Source organism: Rattus norvegicus, chromosome 3 (genome assembly GCF_021556685.1).
Source record: "Rattus norvegicus strain SHRSP/BbbUtx chromosome 3, alternate assembly SHRSP_T2T, whole genome shotgun sequence".
Lineage (NCBI taxonomy): Eukaryota > Metazoa > Chordata > Mammalia > Rodentia > Muridae > Rattus > Rattus norvegicus.
The window spans coordinates 24,945,259-24,970,909 of NC_141536.1; the positions used below are offsets into that span (position 1 = coordinate 24,945,259).

The window sequence follows — 25,651 nt, forward strand, 5'->3', positions numbered from 1 at the left end:
ATCTTGGAACGGCTGTGAGATGCAAATCAAAAAGAGAGGAGAAGAGTCAAGTTACAGACATTTCCAAAAAATGGTGTTCCTTATGTCCTCTGGGGTGTAAGGATATTCCCATTGTCTTCCAAGCCTCTTCAGGTCAGGACGTGAGAATCTGGTAAAATGACTGATATACTCTGATATTCTGCGATGATCTCTGAACAATTATAACATTCTGAGGGAAAGGCATATTTCCCAGAACATTTAGAAATAAGGAAAACGTTAATAGGGTAATATTTCTCTATTCATAGCTCACAAATAAAGCAAGTCCTACTGTGGAGGTTTTTCTTTTTTTCTTTTTTCCCAAGATGCATTGTGCTTTCATCCAAATGGCTATTTACACACAAGCAGAGCAGAGCTGAAGTGTTCAGCTGTACACTGTTATCTACTCACACACTAGCAGAGCGGTTCTTGCTTTGATATCTGTGATCATGACTGAAAAACTGAGTGAGAGTCAGAACCAAAAACAAAAACAAAAAAAAACAAAAAAAAGAAAGAAAAGAAAAAGAATACCAGACCACCTGTACCGCCTATTGTGACAAATGGCACACAGCAAAATTACATTTAAGCATTTGCCCGGCCCCAAGGAACCCATCAGAGAATGTGTGCACACAGTATGGGGCTTTCTACATCTAATTCTGTTGACAAAATGACAAAATATGGCTCCTTCTCGTAATGACAGGGAGAAATAAGTTGACTGCAAACATAAAGTATGCTGTTACTCGGAGTGAGAGATGACATTCATATTATGTTACATTTCAGTTGGCAGCTTTATTGAAAAGAGTCACGTGCTCTCTGTTTTCAGAAAAGGCGAAGAATGTGGTGAGTAGAAAGGAGGAAGGCAGCAGGGTCACCTCTGAACATTTCGACAGGCAAGGCTATCTGGGGCCAATCGGAGCTTGAGGAAAACTTGCAAGCATCCACGTTTCTAAAAAGGATGCCAAACGAATACTGAGACCACGCGTGCAAATCTCAAGCCTTTCTTACTACCCTCATCCAACCACCCAAACAAATCCGTTTAAATACAGCTTTTACTAATGCCTTTTGAAGCATCGCTGCAGTCAAGTAACCATCTGCCGCAAACACAAACAGTGCCTCATTCAAGAGTTATGTCACACAGGCTTCCTCGCGAAGTTCTTACGTGCAAGCTGTTCTTGTCAAAACCAGAACCATTGTGATGATGCATCTTAATATTCAATCAGACTTTAAGTAAAGAGTGACAAAAGTCCACATATGGGTGACAGCTGCTTCTTCCGTAAATATTTTCCCCTTTATTGAATGGAGGCTTATGGCAGTTTCGGATAAGTTCCCTAAGACAGTTCAGCCGAACTGCCTGAGGACTATGGAAATGACAACCAGAAGAAAATTCCAGTTTTCCAATCAGGTACAATTTGCATATCCAACACCAACAGTCCTTTCAACTTAAGCGGCACTCGATCACACGGATTCCACAGTCTCCTTGCCTCATGCTGGTGAACAGGTGAATTTGGGAACTGCCTGAACCTCTTTATTATTCCTCCTTCTATTCTGCTGTCATGTTTGTAAACTATGGGAATTGTTTCTACATAGAATTTCCCAATATATGAACAAAGTCTATAGGAATTCAAATATCTGTGATCATATTTCTAAGAAGCAGCAAAATATTTGCAAAAGGTTAATGATTCTATTATTTAAAGGTATGTCTTGAGAGCTGGAGAGATGGCTCAGTGGTTAAGAGCTCTGACTGCTCTTCCAGAGGTCCTGAGTTCAATTCCCAGCAACCACATGGTGGCTCACAACCATCTGTAATGGGATGTGATGTCCTCTACTGGTGGGTCTGAAGTCAGCAACTGTGTACCCACATACATGAAATAAGTAAATATCTTTTAAAAAATATTTTAAAAAAAGTATGTCTTATAAGGGCTGTTTTAGAATCAATGAAGTGAATCACAAATTAAAAAAACCTAAAATATATAAATGGATTTTGCTGCATTCACTAATATAATATTATTAGGCATAAATATTAATATTTACTTAAAATAGTCTGAACACAAAGATATCCTTAATGTTGGAGTACCCTTGAACCTATATTGTATTTTGTTTATAAATACTAAATGCTATGGTTATTCAAGTCAATAAAGACTGTGTCTTTCAAGGAGCCTTTCTGAAATGTGCTTCCTCCATAGTTCCTTGTAAATCTTCAAAAATTCTCTATCTTTAACCTGATACTACTACACTGAGGTTCTTTCGAGACCACAAGCAGTTAGGGTAAAGGTAAGGTTGTTGGTGTAGAACTCTAGGTCTGTGGTATCTTTCAGGTATAGTCCCTTTGTCTTCCTGCAATGCTGGTCAACACTTCTTTTTAAATAATATTAAAGTCTTATTTTCTACAAACCCTTATGTCATACTTTGATCCACTTTTAATAAGAATATTTTCAGACTAGGCATGCTGAAGGTGATGATCTTACCCTGCAATGGGATCTGCTGCTATGGCCTTAGGATTGTGAAGCTCCAGTTCAATCAGGGTGACACACACAGAGCCATTGAAATTACAAACAAAGATCCGGTCACTGACATGGTCCACGAAGTAGATATTTCTGGTGAGCCAGTCAATTGCCATTTGTTCCACATCTGAAATAAAACACATGTGCAGAGTAACTCAGTCACAGATGTAAACCTCACATTATAGCCAGAACACAAGTCTGACAAAACCAATATGGAAGAGAGCTTAAAATACAAGTTGTTTCTTTTTTGACATTTCAATAAACCCCATATATATATATATATATATATATATATATATATATATATATATACATATACACACACACACACATATATATATATATATATATATATTCATCTTATAAGTTCTTTGACTCTAGAGAATCTGACTAATACAATGGTGATTAACAGAGACCCACAAGTGCTCAAAGATACAGAGAATAAGAGTTTATGCAGTGTTCTTATCTAAAATGGTCATCTATTTCAGCCCCTTCAAGGTTCAGAAATCATTGCAAAAGAGGGTAGAATGATTTTTAAGAATCAGGCAGCAATTCTTTAAAAGGGGAACAAGAATACCCTTGGCAGGGAATAGGGAGGCAAAGATTAAAACAGACACAGAAGGAACATCCATTCAGAGCCTGCCCCACATGTGGCCCATACATATACAGCCACCCAATTAGACAAGATGGATGAAGCAAAGAAGTGCAGGCTGACAGGAGCCGGATGTAGATCGCTCCTGAGAGACACAGCCAGAATACAGCAAATACAGAGGCGAATGCCAGCAGCAAACCACTGAACTGAGAATAGGACCCCCGTTGAAGGAATCAGAGAAAGAACTGGAAGAGCTTGAAGGGGCTCGAGACCCCATATGAACAACAATGTCAAGCAACCAGAGCTTCCAGGGACTAAGCCACTACCCAAAGACTATACATGGACTGACCCTGGACTCTGACCTCATAGGTAGCAATGAATATCCTAGTAAGAGCACCAGTGGAAGGGGAAGCCCTTGGTCCTGCTAAGACTGAACCCCCAGTGAATGTGATTGCTGGGGGGAGGGCAGTAATGGGGGGAGGATGGGGAGGGGAACACCCATAAGGAAGGGGAGGGGGAGGGGTTAGGGGGATGTTGGCCTGGAAACCAGGAAAGGGAATAACAATCGAAATGTAAATAAGAAATACTCAAGTTAATAAAGAAAAAAAAAAGAATCAGGCAGCAAACTAATTCTTGCTGAGCATGACATGGCTATTGGGCAATGAGTTCAGAGAAACTGTATTAAGACCAATGGAGCCCAGATCCCAGTATAGATGGGACAGGCACTAATAAAAACCCGTCATAATCTCTAGGGCTATTGGAAAGTTATGACTCCTTCGTAAGGCAAATAAGTTTCCGGATGTGGCTCCTAAAAGGGTACCTGTGCTCCAGTAGATGGTACTACACACATGAGCATACAAGCAGCGCTAAGCAGACTCACAGGTTTGAAAAGCACACTACAGCAAGATTGGGGGATAGAGGAAGGGGGATGGGTTTGATCAAAACAGGTTATGTGTATATGTATAGCTTTCAAACAATACAAACTAAAATAAAATGGAAAATATGTAGAAATTATAATAAAAGAAAGCTTTATGATATTCTTGCCTAAAGACAAGGACCTAGCATTTTAAAATAAAACTAAGGAGAGGTGACAGATTGCTTCAGTGGCATGCTTAGGCACTGAACAAAAGAAAAAGGCATAATCAAGGATTCCTTTGCCCTATATTCCAATACCATGTTATACAATGAGGAGGAAACCATTTAATAACTGCACTATCTAATGACGAAGTCACCATCTTTATTAATATTTAGCTTTTATATCTGGTATAATGAAACATCAATGTATTATATTTTAATTAATTCCATTTCAAATTCAAATAATAATGATTGCTAACACATACACTGGACACATGAGCCACATTAAGGTATATGTGTTTTATTTGAATCTTTTCTATTTTATACCTTTATCAGCTTTATACTGTAGTTTGTAACGTAGCTTAACATAGGAGTATAAATCCATAGTGTGCAATTTATATTATAGGAAAATCATCACAATGACACATTATAACTATGAGATATTAAATTCTTAACATTTATTCCACAATGCTCTTGTTAATATTTTTAAATACTCAAAAATTAATTAAATTAAAAATGAGCTGGAGATGTTGCTCAGTTTATAGAATGGTTGTCTTTCAGGAAAAAGGTTCCGCGTTCAATGCATCACATTACATAATCCAGGGATTATAATAATAGCACTGGAGGGGTAGGAGCAGGAGGATGAGAAGTTTAAGACCATCCCCAGCTGTAGAACAAGTTAAGGCCACCTTAGGTACACGAGAACCTTTTGTATTTCTCCTTACCCTGCCAACCCTTAAAATCCCAACATAATGAAAAGTACGTATGATTACCAAGTTCTCCTACTGCTTCTAGACTACTAGTACTGCTTTGGTTCCTTCAATAATACCATAAATAAAACTTGGATTCATCTTCAGGTAAGGCTTCCATGCGTTTAACTCTTGCAGATTACTGCCATCCTACTTAGGATACAGGAAACATCCCAGGGCCCCAGCGATGGCTTGCTAATATCACAGAACCAAATCCCATGAATATTTTATTTGCTTGTGTATATCATACACTTCTTTGGTAAACAGTAATTAATCTATATACCAAACAGTAAGAAGATTAGCGATTGACAGTAAAAAAGAATAGCAATAGCAGTAACATGAAATAGCATAAAATATATGAGAATAGTATCTCAATTTCTGTAGGTAAAAATATCTTGTACTCGTTTGAAACATGTTGGCCACAGTGACTTAAGATGTAGATCGCTCCTGAGAGACACAGCCAGAATACAGCAAACACAGAGGCGAATGCCAGCAGCAAACCACTGAACTGAGAATAGGACCCCCGTTGAAGGAATCAGAGAAAGAACTGGAAGAGCTTGAAGGGGCTCGAGACCCCATATGTACAACAATGCCAAGCAACCAGAGCTTCCAGGGACTAAGCCACTACCTAAAGACTATACATGGACTGACCCTGGACTCTGACCTCATAGGTAGCAATGAATATCCTAGTAAGAGCACCAGTGGAAGGGGAAGCCCTGGGTCCTGCTAAGACTGAACCCCCAGTGAATTAGACTGTTGGGGGGAGGGTGGCAATGGGGGGAGGGTTGGGAGGGGAACACCCATAAGGAAGGGGAGGGGGGAGGGGGATGTTTGCCCGGAAACCGGGAAAGGGAATAACACTCGAAATGTATATAAGAAATACTCAAGTTAATAATAATAAAAAAAAACAAAAAAAAAACAAAAACAAAAACAAAAACAAAAAAAACTGTGGTAAGTTGAACAATAAGATAAGAAGGACCTGGTAGGGGTTGGGGATTTAGCTCAGTGGTAGAGCACTTGCCTAGCAAGCTCAAGGCCCTGGGTTCGGTCCCCAGCTCCGAAAAAAGAAAAAAAAAGAGGAAAAAAAAAAAAGAGAGAAGGACCTGGTAGAGTTTTCAATACTCCCTCCCTTAGACTACATCTGTATCAGTGATCAATTGACTACTTTGTATGATATGATTCAATGCATATGGCAGTACTTTGTCCAATCATGGTTGTCAACTTGACATAGCTGGGGAGAAGGAGCCTCAGTTGAATAATTTCCATCAAATTGGCCTATCAGCATATCTACGATTCATTTTCCTGATTCCTGATTGATTTGGGGCTGCCCAGCCCACTGTGATGTGGTAACCCTAAGCAGTTGGGTTGGAGCTGTACAGGAAGTGAGGCTGAATCTGGAAGCCAGCCAGTAGCAGCATGTTTCCGTGGTTCTTCTCTCTGCTTCTGTTTGAGTTTCTACATTGGCTTTACTCAGTGATAGATTGTGGTTTCTATTTCAATCTCCTGTGAGTCTCTCAGCGGTGAACTGTAATCTGTAAGCAAAACCCGCTTCAAGTTGCTCTAGGTTATTTCACATTTGATATTTATTCCTGAATGAATTTGAGGAACGAGAGGGCTTTCTGCCACACAGCGACTGAGGCAGGTTAAAAGATGCCAAAGGAAGAGATGCAATATCTATTCTTAGTGGAACGAATCATCTATGTTCCAAAGAAACATAGTTCCTCATTGCTAGGTTTCCTGAACGTTACTATCTCCAGTGCACAGATCTGTCCATCATGTCTTTCTATGACTTTCTTTGTCCCATAGACCTAATATAAAAACACTCGTGCTTTCAGTTCCTTTAATAGCTTCTCTGTCATTGAAACAGATTTGTCTGCTTTTCTATTGTGATTCTCTCTTTTGTTGTTCAAATTTGCATATGTTTTATAATGGAGAAATTTAGCAACATAGAAAAAAAAGAGAGGCCTTCATTGATGCAGATTCCTAGAAAAAATTATACTTATATTACACATTCTACAAAGATGAGTAACTGATGAGAATGTCAATTATTGTCAGAGTTCAATATTACAGGTCCAGAGCCAAATTATCTTAGGTTATCTTCATCTCAACAAAGTAATTTATTGCCCACTTCCCATTTGATTAATGTCTGTATAACTAACAGATAAATCCCTTTAGATGTGTATACCCATAGCCTCCACCAACTCAAAACTCTGAAACTGATGAGCAGCATCAGTCGCTGTGATGGTTTGCATATACTCAGCTCAGGAGGTGTTGCTATTAGAACATATGGCCTTGTTAGAGGAAATGTGTCATTGTGGGGGCGGGCTTTGAGACCCTCCTCCTAGCTGCCTGAGGATGCCCAGTCTGTACCCGGCTTCCTTCAGATGAAGATGTAGAACCCTCAGCTCCTCTTGCACCAGGCCTGCCTGGATTCTGCCATGTTCCAACCTTGATGATAACGAACTGAGTCTCTGAACCTGTAAGCCAGGCCCAATTAAATGTTGTCATTTATAAGACTTGCCTTGATCAAGGTGTCTGTTCACAGCAGTAAAACCCTAACTAAAACAGTGGCCTCCAGCAAGAATTGTTCCATTTTGCTGCACTCTGGCTACTGTCTATTTCCACAAATGTATTTGAAAAGTGCCCTAATTTTAAATACATTTGTTCCGTCATGTTAAAATTCCACAAAAGTATAAGTGTATTGTAACATGGTATTTGGGACAATTTAGATTTGTGTTCCTGGGGTATGGCCATTCATATTTTGCTATAAAATAATCTCGCCCTTTCTGCATTTGAAGTATGAGCTATAGATTTTGTATTTCTGCCTTCCCCACTAAGAGCCTTCTTCTGTAGTCTGACATTTTCCTACATTATGCTCCAGTATTCTTCCTCGAAATTGGCTACTTCAGTGAATGATATTCTCTCAGTACAGAAACTAAAACTGACATACTAGAGTTATTCTTCACAATGGTGATGACCAGAAACATAAAAGAGATGGCAGGAATTGTGTGGTAATTTCTACCATGTCCTACAAGGATAAGCACAAAATAGATATTACAAGTCACTGGACACAAATTTGTAACCCATCAGTAACAGTCTGACTCACATAATACAGATTTTATACAACAATAAACATTTAAATATTTCCTATGCTACCAGAAACCTTGCTTTTCCTTAGTTAGTTTAGCACTCAGGATATTAAAAAGTTTCAATTATTTTTCTGTCTCAAGAAATCTAGAGCAGGAGGCTTTCCTGCTATTCAGAGCAGGCTTGCAGTATTCTATCAGCTACAGTTCAGCACCCACCATTTCCACAGCCATTTCAGATACTTTGATTAGAGATCCAGGACATGCCATTCTCATTCATCCATCTATCCTTTATGCTGTAAAGCTGTTGGCTTCAGTACATGCAACTATAATTTTAGACAAAATAGTTGCGGCATGGCAAAATTCACACCTGTCAGTCTTCATCATCTCCCAAAGATTCTTTTTAATGAAAGAAACAGTGAGATCTCAAAGAAAACATCTAATTAGCAGAATGCTTAACAATAGTGAGAATTGGTTAGTTTTACTATGTCTGGAATTTCCTTCTGTCTTTAGTGTAATTCGTATTTAAATCATAGCGTTTCAGCAATTAGACATAGTCTTTAGGCAAGCAAGTTAGTAAATAGAAAGGTACAGGGAATATTAACAACCAGAAGATGCCAAACTGTAGTGGGCTTTGAACTACAGGAGACAAATAAAGGCTCAAAAACAATATCTTTCTCCAGCTCATTGCTTTGCCCCTCCCAATTACACAAAAATGAGACTGAGAGATAGAACCACTTTTTTTGCCCAGGGCAGAAATCATAAGGACAAAGCTTTCTTTCTAAGGTAATCATAAATAGATAGGGGAGTGGTGTTATTCTGTTTCAGTTAAAACATTTAAAAGACATCCTGAAAATATTGTTCAAGTATTCTACATCTTTTAATATAGATACTAGTTATAAAGAAATTCTCTGACCTTCCTTTTTTAATACTAGGTCATAAGACCTTTGCTCCAGAGTTCTGTCTCCAGTTGGGAGGAAGGAATATTACAAAGAGAGGTCAAGGAGACTCTTGACAGATGCCTCTCCCATTACAATTGTAGTATCCTCTGTTGTATAAGTCTAAGTCAATATTAAATTGAGGAGCACAGAAGCAAATAACTTAGAAGTATGCTATCCCTATGTCTCCCTTTGGTGTTGTTTGAGGCAAAGGCTTGATAACCAAACTTGTTTAGCCTTCTAAATTCTGGGATTGGAGGTATGTGCCACCAGATCCATATCATTAAAATTTCTAAATATTCTCATTTCATAGAGAGTCGATTAACTATATTTGTATCAAGAAATGAAAATCAAAAATGGATGAAGATTCTATTTCAATTTAAGAAACCATGGGACAACAAATGCAGATGTGGAAATAGGGGAAAAGACTCCATACACATTGCTAATAGGATAACAATTTGAATATTTCTGTGAAAATTCCTAAAGAAAATAAAGATAGAAAAACAAACAGATAGAGACAGAGAAACTACCACATGACCCAGCTTTATAATATCAGAGATTATGCTCAATGAAGTATAAGTCAGTAAAACAAAGCAGTCACTACACCTCTGTGCCTATGGCAGTGTCATTCACTCAAGCCATCAGCATAGATACTGTTCTGCGACAGGATTGTGAGATTGGTATTTAAAGACAACAGAGTAGTCTCCATATCCTGCCATCAAAAGAACAACATCATATTTGATGGAATGTTTAGAACTCAGAATTGCCATAGGAAGGGAAATTAGCAAGACTCAGGAAGGTAAAATTATGATTTCTTTTTTCTCATGGGTAGACCCTCAGTGAACTCAGGGAAAGGTTGGAAAGAGAAAGTAAAGAGGTGTTAACACAACACCCATGACATAATTAGATAATATTTCCTGTGAACCTCACCTGAATGTTCAAAATAAGGACGCTAATAAAAACAAATTTTTAAATATTGTTTTGCTTTTCTCTTGCTAGCTTATGCTTTGTTACAAGAAATGTCTACTTTGAACTTTAATATGGATTTGAAGTTACCACATGTTCCTCTCCTCTACCTCTCATGCCAGCTTTGTAGGTGTGAGACAGGGAATACCACATGACAAAAGCAGATACAGATTCAAGTTCTTAAGACAGTAACTATTGCTTATTAAATGTCATCGCGAACACCTCACATTCTCAATCCTACTAGCTCCAAATTCATGAATACTGATATAACTAGAAACACTCTTCAGAATTTAAGATTAAACTAGAAGAATTTAAGAATAAAATAATCATGAGACTGTTGATATTCCTGCAAATTAATAAAAGACAAACTCCTAAGCTGTTACACCTGACCAGACTAGGCACTCCTAAGCTGTTAAAATTAACCAGAATTGGGTTCTGGAAACCTAATGTTGTTCATCTGGAAAAGAAGGATACATTCTTAACTATCTAATCTTTCACTCCAGATTCTCTATATGCAACCACCAAACCCAAACAATATTGCAGATATCAAGAAGTGCATACTGATAGGAGCCTAATAAAGCTGTTTCCTGAGAGGCTCGGCTAGAGCATGACAAATACAGAGGCAGATGCTTGCAGTCCACCATTGAACTGAGAATGGGGTTCCCAATGGAGGAGTTAGAGAAAGAATTGAAGGAGCTGAAGGAGTTTACAACACCATAAGAACAATACCAACCAATCAGAGCTCCCAGGGACTAAACCGCCATCCAAAGAGTACATATGGACAGGCCTATGACTCCAGCTGCATATGTAGGAAAGGATGGCCTTGTTGGGCACCAAAGGGAGGAAAAGCCTTTGGTCCTGACAAAGCTGTACCCTCCAGCATAGGGGAATGTCAGGGCAGGAAGGCAGGAAGGGATAGGTGGTTGAGTAAAGGAAAGGGGATAACATTGAAATGTAAATAAAAAAATATTCGATAAAAATGTAATATTTTGCTGTTGTTGTTTGTTTGTTTTTCTGAACACCACTCCACTGCAATATCTCAAACTTATTACAAGATGATATTTACATAAAATGGAACTCTAATCTAATAGAGGCAATCTCTGATTGTGTAGGTTAGGATGTATTCTCAAAACAGAAACATGGTTTGAAACCCTGCCGAAGACCTGCAACCCAATCTTCCTATACCATTTCAATCTTCTGTCCCTTATACACCCACAAAACCAGCAGGAGAGGTAGAGGAAAGGAACCTGTAGTAACTACAAATGAATCTTAAAGTTTAAAGTAGACATTTTTGTAACAAAGCAAGAAAAAAGCAATTTTTAAACAATTTTTGAATTTTGTTTTTATTAGAGTCTATATTTTGAACATAGATGTGAAGTTCATAGAAAATATTATCTAAGTATATCATGGGCCTTGTGTTTACACCCCTTTACTCTCTCTCTCCAACCTTCCCCTGAGTTCACTGGGGGTTACTCATGAGAAAAAAAAGAAAACGTGACCTATACTTTGGTCCATTCCTATAAGCCCTGCACATGAACAAAACTTTCCCTTCATCTTTACAAAAAAGTATGGAATTTCTTAGTACCATTTTTCATCTCTTCAACCTAAAATTATTTCCCTTTCCAATTACATCTTTGACTGTACTGTGGTGAAAGGTAGGGTTGCTAGGATCAGGAAAGGAGGATGCAAATTTCCCAGCACAGCACTTTTCACTAAGCACAGTTTTTCAAGTGATGAGCCTTTCAATAAGTAATGGAAAAAATTTCTACTATCTTGTAGCTATCTAGAAAATTAAAGTATAAGTTCACAACAGTAAGTGAAGTTAGACACTTTTCTTAGATCTTAGAGAAGAAAGAAAGACCACTGACACTACTAGATATAGTGAGCTATGTGTCTTCTTTTTCAAGTGTACACCTCAGTTCATGATTCATACACACTGATCCTGCCATTTAAATGAACGTAATATACCATTCCACAAACAGCACTGGATTAATTAACATACCAGTGCTCCCACACATGGCATTAGTCCTCATCTGCAGCGTAACTCAGGAATAGAACTTCCATTAAGCACACATGTTTAAATAACCATGTCCTAGATGATTTTTTTTGTCAAGTAGACAAAAAATTATCTGGGCAAAGGAAACTTAGTTGAGAAAATACCTCCTTTTGATTGCCTTCAGACAAGTCTATAGGTCATATTCTTTATTGATAATTGATGTGAGATGGCACAGATTGCTATGGGAAGTGTCATCCATGGGCAGTGGTCCTGGGTTGCATGAGAAAGACCAAGGACCATGGGAAACAAGCCAGTAAGCGATGCTCTTCGGTGGGGTCTACAAATGCCCTTCACCCTTTCTTGCTCTGCTGCTAGGTAGACATGATTTATTTGCTTTGTTTCATTCTAAAAGTAAAATCTTTTTCTGGCTCTCTATTTTATTCTTTGTTTGCAAAGGTGGTCTAGCATTAGTTACCTTTTACCAGTTATTCCAGGTTATTTAGAGTTCTCCTTGTGCTCGGATTAAGTTTTACTTTCTGACGTCACAGAGACAACACCCCTATGTCTGGTACACAGGTGGTAGGTAGGCAGATGAATTTTGACTAATTTGAGCATTTAAATGCTTCCCAAACCACAGTAGTTCCTGCATCCCATCCCCTTCTCTTTCCCTTCTCATCTGTCATCTGTTCTCCTATTTTTTTGCCTAATTTCTTCTTCTGTTACATTGTGCTTCCTAGAAGCTTGGGAACACATTACCAAGTCTAAATTAGTTCTCTGTCTCCAGAATTGTAGAAGTGATTTGAAGATATTAGAAGATAGATAATTTTTCCAGAAACATATTCAGTCATTCATTTTTAGTTTGCTAAAGCCGAAGAAAACTCATTAGAGTACTTTAACATAACTGTTTGAGAATAAAGACAAGATACCACCTACTATCTAATAAGATGCCCGTGGCATTTTACAGAACAAACTTTTATATGTTTTATTATATTTGTCTAATTTGTTCTTTCATCAGCTAAAGATCAGCCCGAGTCATCTTTGATATGATTCTGATATGGTAATTTGTATTTTTTAACTGTCAAAAATTATTATGAACTTTGCTATTTGGTTTGACAATAGCTGAACAGGTCTACCTAGTTTCTGAAACTCATGGTAAGTCTCAATAAAAGTATTTTCAAATTTGAAAAAATAATAAAGGACTACAGAAAGCAATGTGAGACTTAAAATTTGCATGAACAAAATTATAACCATGCTTTGAAATTGAAGATAATTCCCCCATGCATAAAAGGCAAGCTTCAAGCTTAAACATGCATCATCTTTGATGGGTATCAGTCACATATAGCATCATCATCTTAACATCCTATTAATTATGTATTATTTATTAAGGTTAGCAATTTAATAGTATATTTGGTGCAGATTAGATATAAAATTAAGAAAAGAGGAGTAATGATGTGATAATTTAACACTGATAAAAATGATGCATTAACTTCCTATGATATAATAATGTATATTATATACTACCTTAATTATGTGTATGTGACATAAACACTTTAAAAGTGAAACATGGTGTTATGAATTAAACTATATGTTCTTCAAATTTTTCTTTTATGACCTCAATACTCACTTTTTAAATAACTGATTACCTTTGGAGGAACAGTCTTTAAAGAGGTAATTAGTGAAAATGAGTTTACTAGTTTTGGGTTCCAATCAAAGATGACTTTCAGACTTCTATAAAAAGGGTTGGTGAAAGAGAGAGTCAGCAGAAATTTCCATGTGGAAGAATAGTTGGTGAAGCCACGGTGTGGACATGCTAGCATTTACTAAGCCCAGATGCCCTGGAGGAATTCCATTTGTGATCATTAGGTTTATGGATCTTTCCAGATTTCATATCCATTGTTTGCACCATAAACGGTCTTCTATTTTGACTAATGTATCAAGTTAATAAAATTAATCCACTACTGTTTGATAGTGTAATCCCTCCTTTAAAATTATTGAGAACAAAAGAAAATCTTTATTAGATAACTCATAAAAGAGATATTAATGTAGCATGTCAATGACCCTGTGGACTATTGTCAAATACTTATTTAAGATCTAATATATTCCTCTGGGAAAGAAATAGTTGATTCATTATTTAAATTGGAAAATAAGCCCTATTGATAACGATATTAACTTATAGAATGATAGATCAGAAAGACCTTCCAGCAGACAGAAAAACCTAAAGTTCATACTTCCATAATCTCTGATGGGCATTCATTATGTATTTGGTGGTTTGAATAACAATGACCTCCCATAGGCTCATATAGTTGAGTGCTTAGTGATCAGAGAGTGACATTACTTAGAAAGACTCGGAAATGTTTCTTTCTTTGGAATAGGTGGGTCCTTGGAGGAAATGTGTCTCAGGAAGAGGGCTTTGAGGTTTTAGAAGCCCAAGTCAGACCCAGAGGCTTTTTTGCTTAGAAATCTGGATGTAGAGCTCTCATTCCTTCTCCAGAACCATGTCTGCCTGTGTTGTAATGCTTGCTGCCAAAATGACAATGGCTTAAACCTCTGAAGCTGTACACCAGCCCCAATTAAATACTTTCCTTTCAAAGATTGGATACATTAACAATCAGTAACATCTATGAGGGTGGTTGTTCTCAAGTGAAGGAAATGAGGGCAACCACTACATTAAATAAATGTATAAAATCATAACATACTTAATATGTTACGTAATTTAATTTTGCTTGAAAACAACATAAACAATTTTTTATAAACACTCACTGTGTTATCCTATTATTAGTAAAGTATGATTTAGAAAATGCTCATTCATTAAATCAAGAATCTAAATTTAGGAGTTGCATATGGTAGCTAGCATGTACTAAGTATTACACAGATATCACTTATATCCCAGATAGAACTAAGAGACTCCAATTTAGTTTACAGTAGAATGTTTTAGAAAGCAATCAGCAAGCTGATTAATGATACAATAAACACTTGTAGTCATGATCATGTTTGTAAGTAATGCTCATAAATTCTTTGATTATTTATTTAATAAAAATGATTCAAGGAGTAGGTCTTAGTTATTCTCTTAAATAATAACAATTTCTTCAGATTTTCCTTTAACAAACAGGCATTTCTTTTAAGATGGTGTCTTACTGCTTAGTTCTGAAAAGCCTGCAACTTCTTATTTAGAGCAGACAAGGCTCAAACTCACAGAAACCTACCTTTGCTTTTTGAGTGCTAGAATTAAAGGCTACTAATAAACAGAATTTGGTAGAAATGGTCAAGTAAGACTTAATGACGATTTAAGAATACTTTGTAATTTCAGTTTTGTTATGTCAGCTGTGTCACATGCTGACTAAAACCAAATAACAGGTGCATGCTTGGAAGCTAGGAGTCCTGGTTTCAATAAAGACCTGAGTATCTGCCTGCTGCACATCTCAGTGTCAGCTTCTTGTGTTACTTTGTGACACAATCACAAATATAAACGCTCACGGATTTCTGATGCACCAAAACTTTGTTAATGGCATTTACTGTTTTAAAGCAACAATTTAACAGATAATTTGCTATAAGCAATAGATAACATTGCCAGATTCCTGAAGAGTTTTGATTTTCTACACTTCTTAGACTCTACCTGTCACTGTTATATTGAATAATTGGTTTGGTTCTTTTAAAATATCCACTATATTTCTTTAGTGTAGAAAACACACACACACACACAAAAATACAACCAATACATATTTACAAATGAATCAATGAATAGAAACACGTCCTGTCTGGAAATTTGTCTCCAATTTTAAAGTAATTTTGTCTAAAACTAATAAATCTGAGGAATCCCAAAGCATTAATAGCGGTGGTACTCAAAGTTTCAAGAAGAATAGAATCAAATGAAGGAGAAAAGATAAGAAGGGGAATATTCAGTAAGATAATTTATGTAATAATTTCACAGCAACTGTACTTGTATTGGTATCATACAATAAATTTACATACCTTAAAAAGAAACATATCATTATGACTTGCAGTAAAAAATAGGATTTTCTGTTTAATTTGTCCCTAGATCCTCCAGTCTTTTTAGCGATTTAAATTGTGTGCACTTGCTTTCATAATTCTATATATAATATTACATCTACCATATTTAAAATTTATATGCAAAATATTGAGTTTTTAACTGTACGGAAATCATTTTGTTATTTTTCTTTTTTACATAGGCACACATTCACAAATACCTGTTTATGCCAATCTCAATATTTTGCTAATATTTTTTATCAGGGCAGTGGTAGTGCTTGCCTTTAATTCCATCAGAGACAGAGACAGGGGAATCTCTGTAAGTTCGAGGGCAACCTGCTCCACAGAGCTCATTTCAGGACAATCAAAGCTACACACACACACACACACACACACACACACACACACACACACACACACAAGTCACATCTTGGAAACTCAAAATAATATTGTGAGTTTGTAATTATGACTAATTTTTGTTGGTTGATGCAAAATTTTAGCATGATTATACTCTCTTTAAAAACTTGTTTCTTAAAGAGTTACTTGGTGTATGCTGCAGTTTTTTTTTCTTCAAGATTTATTGTTCTACAATTCTACAAAAGTGTCTAAAACCTTTTCTCAAATAGGAAAAACATCTCAGCATTCTGTGCTGCTGCCTTCACTCTTGGCATGGTTCCAGCTGCCTGGCATCCAACTCTGGAATCTGTTCAGGCTTTTCAGCCCTCAGGATCTGGGGCAACTTCTTTTCTCTAGGTCAGGCATTCCTGCTGTGGAGGTGATGTACGGGCTCCAGACTGAATGCTATTCTCACAATGGGCAATTTATTATGCATCTCATCTCTCGCCCCCACCTTCTGAAGTGCCCAGCGTTTCTAAATATTTAGTTGTTCTGGGTTACTTTAATTTTACATGCCACCTGCACTAACTTAGCAAGGCAGAGAAATATTCATTCTGTTCAATTATATTTCAATCACCTGCATTTTGTTTTCTAAAATTGTGCCATAAAATGTCTCATCTCTTTTTCTTTGTTTATCTGTGGATTAAAGCATTCAGTGTAATTTATTTGCAATATTCATGGCGGATTCACTGAAAAGAATATATAAGACTCACAATAAAGGATAGACACAAACACACACACTTTCATTCTTTTTTAAAAAATTATTCATCCCCATTTTACGTGTATGGGTGCTTCAGCCACACGGATGTTGATTCACCACATGAGTGCCTGATGCCCACAGAGGCCTTTAGGTCCTCTGACATTGGAGCTGTGGACAGTAATGATTCTCTGTGGCATCTTAGAATGGAACTTGGGTCCTCTAGAAGTGCAACCGGTGGCCTTCACAGCTGAGCCATCTTTCTACCCCCTAAGACCCATTTTTGCATTATCTGCAGTATTCAGAAGAAAGTCTCTGAGGCTAGATCTAAGCATTAGAAGCGATAGCTGTGCTTAGCAATTTAAAAGTTTCAGGCTACCTGCTGTGTGGGTAAAGGAGAAGAACCTGTAGCATGGTTCTACACTTCTAAGAGAGAAGAGGGAGGATTTCAAGGAGGATTACTGCAAAGGTGCCATCGTATAACCTGTACCTCACACTTCCTCTTAGTCATGTTGGATAAGCAGTTTCATTATAAACGCCACCCAGCTTCTCTCAGCTCTGCAGAATGAGCTATGTAACAAAGTAAAAAATCTGAAGCCTTCATAGAAAAACCAGTAAATTCCCAGTATAGACAACGTCCAGTCAGTTTTCTATTCTTATTGCATATTTTGTATATTTTATCTGAATATTTTATTTAATTCTTGTATCTCAGTTTCCAATGTTAAATGGAATAAGTTTGCAAAAAAGAAATCTACCTAGAGTATAACTCAGTGATTAAAGAAGTAAATCAACATTTTATACCACATTTTTTTTGTTAGAGTATTTGGAAATGTCCAGTAACTGATAAGGCGATTAAATGGAATGGAACTGTTTATGACACTACAAACTTTATCAGAAAGTGTTCACTCACTTCTTTAGTTGGTGTGAAACAAGTGAGTTGATTTTGATATAAGCATTAAAATGCTAAATTAATCTAGGTGTACTGAGGGCTGACATGGGTAGATTTAGTGGGTCATTATAAAGCATCTCCACAACCTGGACTACTTCTGGGCTATGATTTTGTTTCTTAAATGTATAGCACATGACTCACATGCACATTGAATATATTTAATTATGAGTAGTCACAAAGGTTCACCTGAAATGTATGAATTGATTTAGAGTAGAAGATGATAAGCTGCTTCCCTGGTGTCCCTGCTTCATGGATGTTCTTGCTCTTAAGTTGGGGGAAGGTATGCAACAGATGATTGGGCTTTTGGTCTTTTTTACCACTTCTCTATTTTCTCTGTCTCCCAATTCTGTTTGCTAACACAAACGATAAACGAATACTGCTTTAATATGTTTCAGAGAAGAAGCCAGGTTTATCCCATGCCAACAGCAGGCAATATATTTCATGGAGTTGCCATTTCCTTTCAGGGAGATATTATATATTCATATTAATTTTTCTTTATAATTATATTGTTCCCTAGATAACCTCATATCATGAAGAATCTTGAGGATTTTAAAGACTTTCCATTATTTTCCATATGTATTGTTCCTTTTGTTTAAAAATTATACAACTATCTCTCTGACCTGAAATGGCTGATAACTCCATTCCCACTTTCTGTCCCTATTCTTTTCCTTAAAACAATTGTAGCGTTAATAGCATGTGCTAGGAAAGTGATCTGCAATTAAGTTCCATCTCAAGCCAATGGTCTTTGAGCCAAGGTCTTACTGAGCTGCTCAAGCTTGCCTTGCACTCAATTTAAACCTCGAGATGACTTCTAACTCTCCATCCTCCTGCCTCATATCAAAAACATGACAACTGTCATGCGCAGTCATGGCCTACTGCAATATTTTATCTGACTCATCTTCTAACGATACTATACTTGCCCACTGAAAGACAGCAGTGCAACTAAGCTACATCTCAAGCTTCTCTGGGGATATACTCTTAAAGAACACTCTCTTCCCTTCTTTTAGAAGCTACAGCATACTGTTGTAGTTAGCCCATGGCTATTGATAGAGCTGAATGCCCAATTCCCCTCTCTATCCTAAGACTTGATCCAGCTCAGTCTCGCATGGGTTTTGTGCATGCTCTCTCAACCATGTGCGTTCATATCTCCTGTGTCCACAAATGTTACCCTAAACTCGTCTGCTACCACTGCCTCTTAAATCCATTCTCGATCACCTCTTTTGCAATGATCTCTGAGAATTGAAAGTGGGGATGCAGCATGTATTTTCCCTTTATGGCCGAGCATTCTGCATTTTCTTATTTTCTGAATGTTATACAGGTGTGGGTCTCTCTCTTAAATACTATTTAGTTTAAATGTAATTGTTTTAGATGAGGATTGAGAGAAAAATTTGTCTTTGGGTGTAAAATAATGCAATAGTCGTTGGTTTAATGCTGTGTCTATTTAGAAGCATAATAGTGGTCTGGTCTTCCTGTAGCCCTGTGCCTTCTCTGGTCATTGGTTCTTATCACAAAACGATGTTAGAAATGGGTCCTATTTTATATCCAACTGAAAAGAGTTAGGTTACTCCCATGATGCTCATGTCACTATTGTACCAGTGGGCATGCCTTGCCAGGTCAGCTATTATAGCTGGAAGAGTTCACGAGTGTGTGTGAATGGTAGTTATTTTTACCCTCTGGTGTGTGTATATCAGCTTCTAGCACTACAAAAGGTAGCTAGTAGGGACGAAGCTGTCAGATATATTCCAGCTTAAATTCAATATGTTTTGACACAAATATGTTGAGTTCTCAGAAATAAGTTCTGGGTGGCAACTAAGAGCAATGGAAATAGTCTGTAATGTTTTGGGGTCACAGGCTTCTTATTTTGGAAACAGTTGTCCAACTCCAAAAAGTAGTAATCCATAGATAGAACTAGACCTTTTATTTATTAACCTCAGATGTCTATTAGGGGTATTGTTGCCCTGTTACAGATTAACTCAAAGTTTAACTCTCTCTCTCTCTCTCTCTCTCTCTCTCTCTCTCTCTCTCTCTCACACACACACACACACACACACACACACACACACACACACACACACGTCTACAGTGTGATAGTTCCCCTCATTCTATGTACCACTGCCCAACTTTTAATTTTCCTATAGTACTCAGTAATGACTAATAATGCCTTGTAATGTAAGTCTATCTGATCACGGATCCTATGTATCTTATATGCAAGGCTTAGCTATGATTCTAGTTCATGGAAAAGCAATGCCCATGAGTACCACCCACTGTCCATCCATCTCCTTTGTGTATCCATTCATGTAGCAATCAGCTAGGGTCTTTTTAATACCCGAAATATTTTCCAGGCTTCCTTAGGAGTTTAAGTTTGATATGTGACTATGATTTTACCTAGATAATGTGGATAAGCAGTTTAGTGAAAGGACAATTAGGCAGATCACTGCTTTCAGGTGTGAACTTGGGGGATGATGACAGTGAGCAATGATAGCTGCACATAGAACTATAAAAGATTAATGACAGCTCATGAGCACGCATGCATAAAGGGATAAAAAATGTCACAACATGTCTGGACAAAATGTCCTAAGATGAAGCACCGCACCTGGGTGCATTAAAGCACCATATCTGACCTTCTGTAGTCTACATACCACGTACTCCTGATAACATTCCTTTCCTATGTGTGCAATTGTAAGTCTGGCTCTCACACTAGGAAATGGTTACTTCAGTCTCTGACTGAGTGAGGAATTCTTGACATGAGAATGACTTTCCCTTTGACATTATTGATTTCTCTTGACTATATTTTTCTGCATGCATTATAATATTTCAGTTGAGCTTTGACTTATATAGTTTCCTTAAAAGACAATGTTGATTAAGGCACTCGTATCATTTCCAATTTAAATAATGCATGTAATTATGACACTCATATTATGTAAACCTATTAAATCATTAGCATCAATCCCGTTTGTCATATCTCCTAACTCACTCAAGTTATCAAGTGAATCTGAGTCACAACTATCAGAAACAAAAATGTACTTCGGCTTTCTAGTGCCACTAACAGACTGGATACATACAAAAGTAACTGAAGAAGAGATGGAGCGGATCTATACTTTGTGGAATAAAGCTGTATAAAAAGAATTCAATTAGATCCATGTTATCAGCTTCATTTAGTCTATCAAAAGAAAATTTAACCACAGAACTCAGTGACCAAATAAATATTTATAGAATGGTTTTCTGTCAGTTCTCTTATTGACAAATATGTTAGATATTAACCTCATTCTACTGTCAAGATTAACTATAAAATATTAAGGAAATAAAAAGATTGTTTTACAGAGACATATACTTTAACTTAATAAATGTCTGAAGCCTGAGAAATTACTCAGTTCTTAAGAGATGAATAGTTCTTGCATAGAACTGAAGGGTTGGTTTGCTGAATTCAAATGATAGTACATCACCATCTGTAATTCCAAATGCATGTGACCTGACTCTATCTTCTAACCTCCATGAGCACTGGGAACACAGGTTATATATGAACATACATAAAAGCAACAGACTAGTACACAGAGAACAAAATGATCTTAATATAATTTTAAACCTTTAAATAAATGTCTTTTGTTTCAACAGAGTTGAATTTAAAGTGAAACCTAAATGGTTTGTGTAAGTTGTGTAATATAGGCAGACCTTATTTTTGAAACTCACAGTGAGCCAATATGAAAATCACAAGTCTCAGAATTCAGAACGGAATAGAAATAATCAGCACCAGGGAGAGCACTGGTTAGGGAGGGAGGAGCTCACAACACTCTACCTAAGACAGGCCTAAAGTTAGCTGAGTGTACTTCAAGTAGGTGTTTTAGTGGCAGATATTTGTGGAAATATTATTTTCTACTAAAAAATCAATATTGAAATACATTTGCAACTCTAAATAATTGCTAATAATATACTGTGAATAGCATTTATTTAAAATTATTTGATATGGCATATATTACAAGAAAATATATGTACATACTTGGAACATATTTATTATGTATTTATTATGTAAATATACAAAACTGTCAAATAGTAAACACAGAAGAGGGAAAGAAACCAAAGACAATGAGAGTCATATGGATACCTTATCTCTTTATTTATTTATTTATTTTTTTCCCCCTGAACCACCTCAGGAAACCACTCTTCCAGTCAGAAGACCATCATTACAAGAACCTTCCAACTTTAAGCTTCAGGTTCACAAGTCAAAATAAATCCCTGTTTATAATGATACTGCAATAAGCATTCAAGTTTATTAATAGTAATAAAAATGAGATAATATAAGAAATTCTTGTTCTTCAAAGTGACTTACATATGGATATACCATTTGATTTCCCTACAAGCTAATAATATAAGGTATGGATCATTCTACCAAACATTTCAACTTTATTTAATGGATGATAAGATACATCAGATAATATAAATGGTAATGAACACAGAGACCAATTGTCTGTGAAATTCTATGGGCAAAGCTGGAGCTTTAGTTACTGGGACCATGATCTTGCCCTTTCATACAATTTCTATGACTATGAATGGATAGCCCTTGAAAGCCTAAAATAAAAGCCCTGGATAAACACACAGAATGGGATGGAATATAGATGCCTATTTGCATAATTCAGACATGACGCATCTTGCTTTGATCATCTAGATTTTACCAACAAATGTTTTTGCCCAATATGTAAGCCCTTAATATAATTCCCCTTGGCACATTGCATGAGGAAGTGTAATCACAGTGCATTCCTATAAGTCTCAAAGACTAGTAGAGATATCCTTGACAGTTCCAATTTTATTCAGTTATGTTTCATAAAAATAAAGAATTTAAAGCTATAAGAGAGAGTGAAATTTCTATCTGATCTAGCAAATAAAAAAAAAACTGAAGAGCTTTATTTCATCATTTGAGTGTTTGTTAAAAATAACTGAAACTAGATCCTGTTCAAAACTGGAGAGACAATTTAATTTCTCTTTGTGATAAAATGGCAAATGATTGTCTTTAAAATTTCTTTTTAGGCCTGCATTTCTGTACTTCGATGAAATTCCAGATACTGTCCTCCTTCCTACCAGACATGATACTTTTTGATCTATCTTAAGGAGGATAAAACACATGAAGAGGTCCCAATGCTTTCAGAAAGGCAAGCAGCAGAATGGGTCTACTGTGTGCTTTGGGGAAGCTATGGCAGTCGTTTCCTTAAGAGAATCAATGATTCAGAGATAACAAGTAGCAGAGAAGGCAATCCTTAGGTTGAGACAGGATCCTCCCAGTTCTAGGTATATTTGCTCTAAAGAATGAGCTCATTGTCAGTCTCAGAAACAGCAAGATCCTATTTCAAAATGAAGAGAAAGGGAGGGTGGGAATAATGAAATCATATGATAACCTCAAAAAACAAAAGAAATTATTTTAAAAATTAAAATAACTAAAAGCTAGGGATGAGAATATAATAGTGCGTACTTGACATACAAGGGAGAAACCCAGCTTAATTCCCTAGTGCCATAAAAACCAATCAATCAATAAAACAAACATACAAAACACCTCAGATGACACTAATGCAAATGTGAAATAATGAAATCATGTTATGATAGGATGTAAATAAGAATGAAAGAAAAAATGAACTCTTTGCCTACACACATGCATATGCATCCCTACACATATATACATGTATACCTGTCACCACACAAACATTTCCATACCCATACGATATACACACATATATATACCACATACACACATACATATATTCAAAACACACTCACATGCACACACATACACACAAATACACTTTCCCTGTAGAACATGTTAGTAAACACAAAGCATGGTTAAGATGTGAAAAACTACAGTGACAACTCCCTAAGCTGGTTTTGCTGTATTTAGATGTAAATAAGCTATGCTGAAAATAAATTCTATTAAGAAAAATTGATGTAATGTTTATTGACGATTACTGCTGCTACTTTGGGTTGTCCATTAAAACCCAGGTTAAAAACTCTTTTCACACCAACTTGGGGCCTAGGTTTGCAATGTTAGTTTAATGTGGATTTAGAAACTTGCTAACCAATGTGAATTCCTATCCATGTTATATGTACCACAGGCATGGTTAGAATGTCTGTGGTACATATAATACTTGTTACAAGAAATGTTCCTGTAATAAATGCCTAGCTTCTTTGATAACAAGCTATAGTTATAGTCAGGGAAACTACCAACTGAATCCCTCTTAAGCTTCTGTGATTCTTACATTGCACTTGTGTCCAATCTCCAATTTCGAAAATATTCAGAAGCAGAATGTTCAGTATCCTGTATTGCTTACAGGACTGTTCAGTGATGACTCTTATGCACTGGCTCCTAAAGTTTGTTGTTGCTTTGGTTTATACATTGGGAAACTCATTCTTTAGTTCTGTTTTTAGTCCTCTAACAATTTTGGAACCCTACTTTGCAGGCATGTAGAGAAGTAAGTAGTCCTAAAGGTCAATAGCAATCTTCAAAAACCAAACAAACAAAGAAGAAAAAGAAAAGTAAATGAGTAAAGCTAAAAAAAAAAAAAAAAAAAAAAAAAAAAAAAAACTACAAGAAGAATCTAAGCATTATCCAGTATGAACTTTTATGTCTCATGTGTGGATTGTTCATTAATTTGTAAAGGTAATATTTAATTCCTATTAGCCGTCAGAGGATTTTGAGAACCAAGAACATTGGATGTCTATCAAAGAAAGTGGAAGATTGGTTCTTAAGCTTCTGGGACGGCCCAGACCACTAGAATGCAGATGAAGCTACCATAAAGGTTTAAGTGTTTCACAGAATGCTTGCTGTTGTGGGTTTTGGGTTGATTTCATTCACCTTTTTCTTGTCCTCCCACTTCTCCCTGATGGATGGAGGTGTTTATTGAATGGGAGTGTTTATTCTGTGACATTGTGCACTGGACCTAAGAAACCCATTTTGACAAGGGTCTCACAGTTAAGAGAGTAGCATGAATATTAGGAAAGTTTCTCAACTTTTAAAAAGTGTTTTGATTGTTAAGAATGTATGGACATTTGTAATTGGAGTGATTCCATTATGAGATTACTGTAGATATGTAGATCGGGAGAGAAATTTCATAGCTTCAATATAAAATATTTCTCCAAATTCACGCATGTGATTAGTCCATGCACGGCTGACTGTGCTGGAGAAAGTGGGTCACTGAGTGGTGGGATAGACTGTTGCTCCTAACCAGATTCTAACTGAGGTCTTTGTGGCTTCTTGGGGCATAGCAAGCTGTAGTGCAAGCTTCTGCAGACATATATAAAACCCCAGCTGCCAGGCCTTCCTGGTCATGACATTATATCCCCATGAGCCCAAAGAATAGTTTCCTCCCACAAGTTTTCTTCCATTAGAAAAAAAATACAAAGTACTTAATAACACTTACTTAATAAACTTTTATATGATTTCCTGGAAATTATTATTTTAATTTAAAGATTAACACGGCATTGTAATCACTGTAATCTCTTTACTCTAAGCCAGTGTTTAAGACTTATTTGTGTACGTGACTCCACTGATGTCTTCTAAAAAATGTTTGTCTAATTGCATTTCTGTTAGCATTCTCACCATCCACACCTCTAGCAGTGTTAGTGCTAGCAGGACCCACTAACCTGCCTATAGCAACTTAAGACTTCTTTAGCATTTCATTCAAACGTTTAGAATTTCTTGCAACTCATTTGTCAAATCCTATAAACCATA

The 25,651-nt window shown here is 36.6% G+C and overlaps 1 protein-coding gene across 2 annotated transcripts in view; it reads right to left on the reverse strand.

The window, feature by feature from the left end:
- Positions 1 to 25,651, reverse strand: part of Lrp1b (LDL receptor related protein 1B) — a 2,085,328-nt gene that overhangs the window by 1,077,245 nt on the left and 982,432 nt on the right. For both annotated transcript variants that reach the window (XM_087654909.1, XM_087654910.1), the window contains exon 7: positions 2,481 to 2,643. In XM_087654909.1, the coding sequence (XP_087511035.1) occupies positions 2,481 to 2,643 (163 nt within the window). The remainder of the gene's footprint in view (positions 1 to 2,480; positions 2,644 to 25,651) is intronic.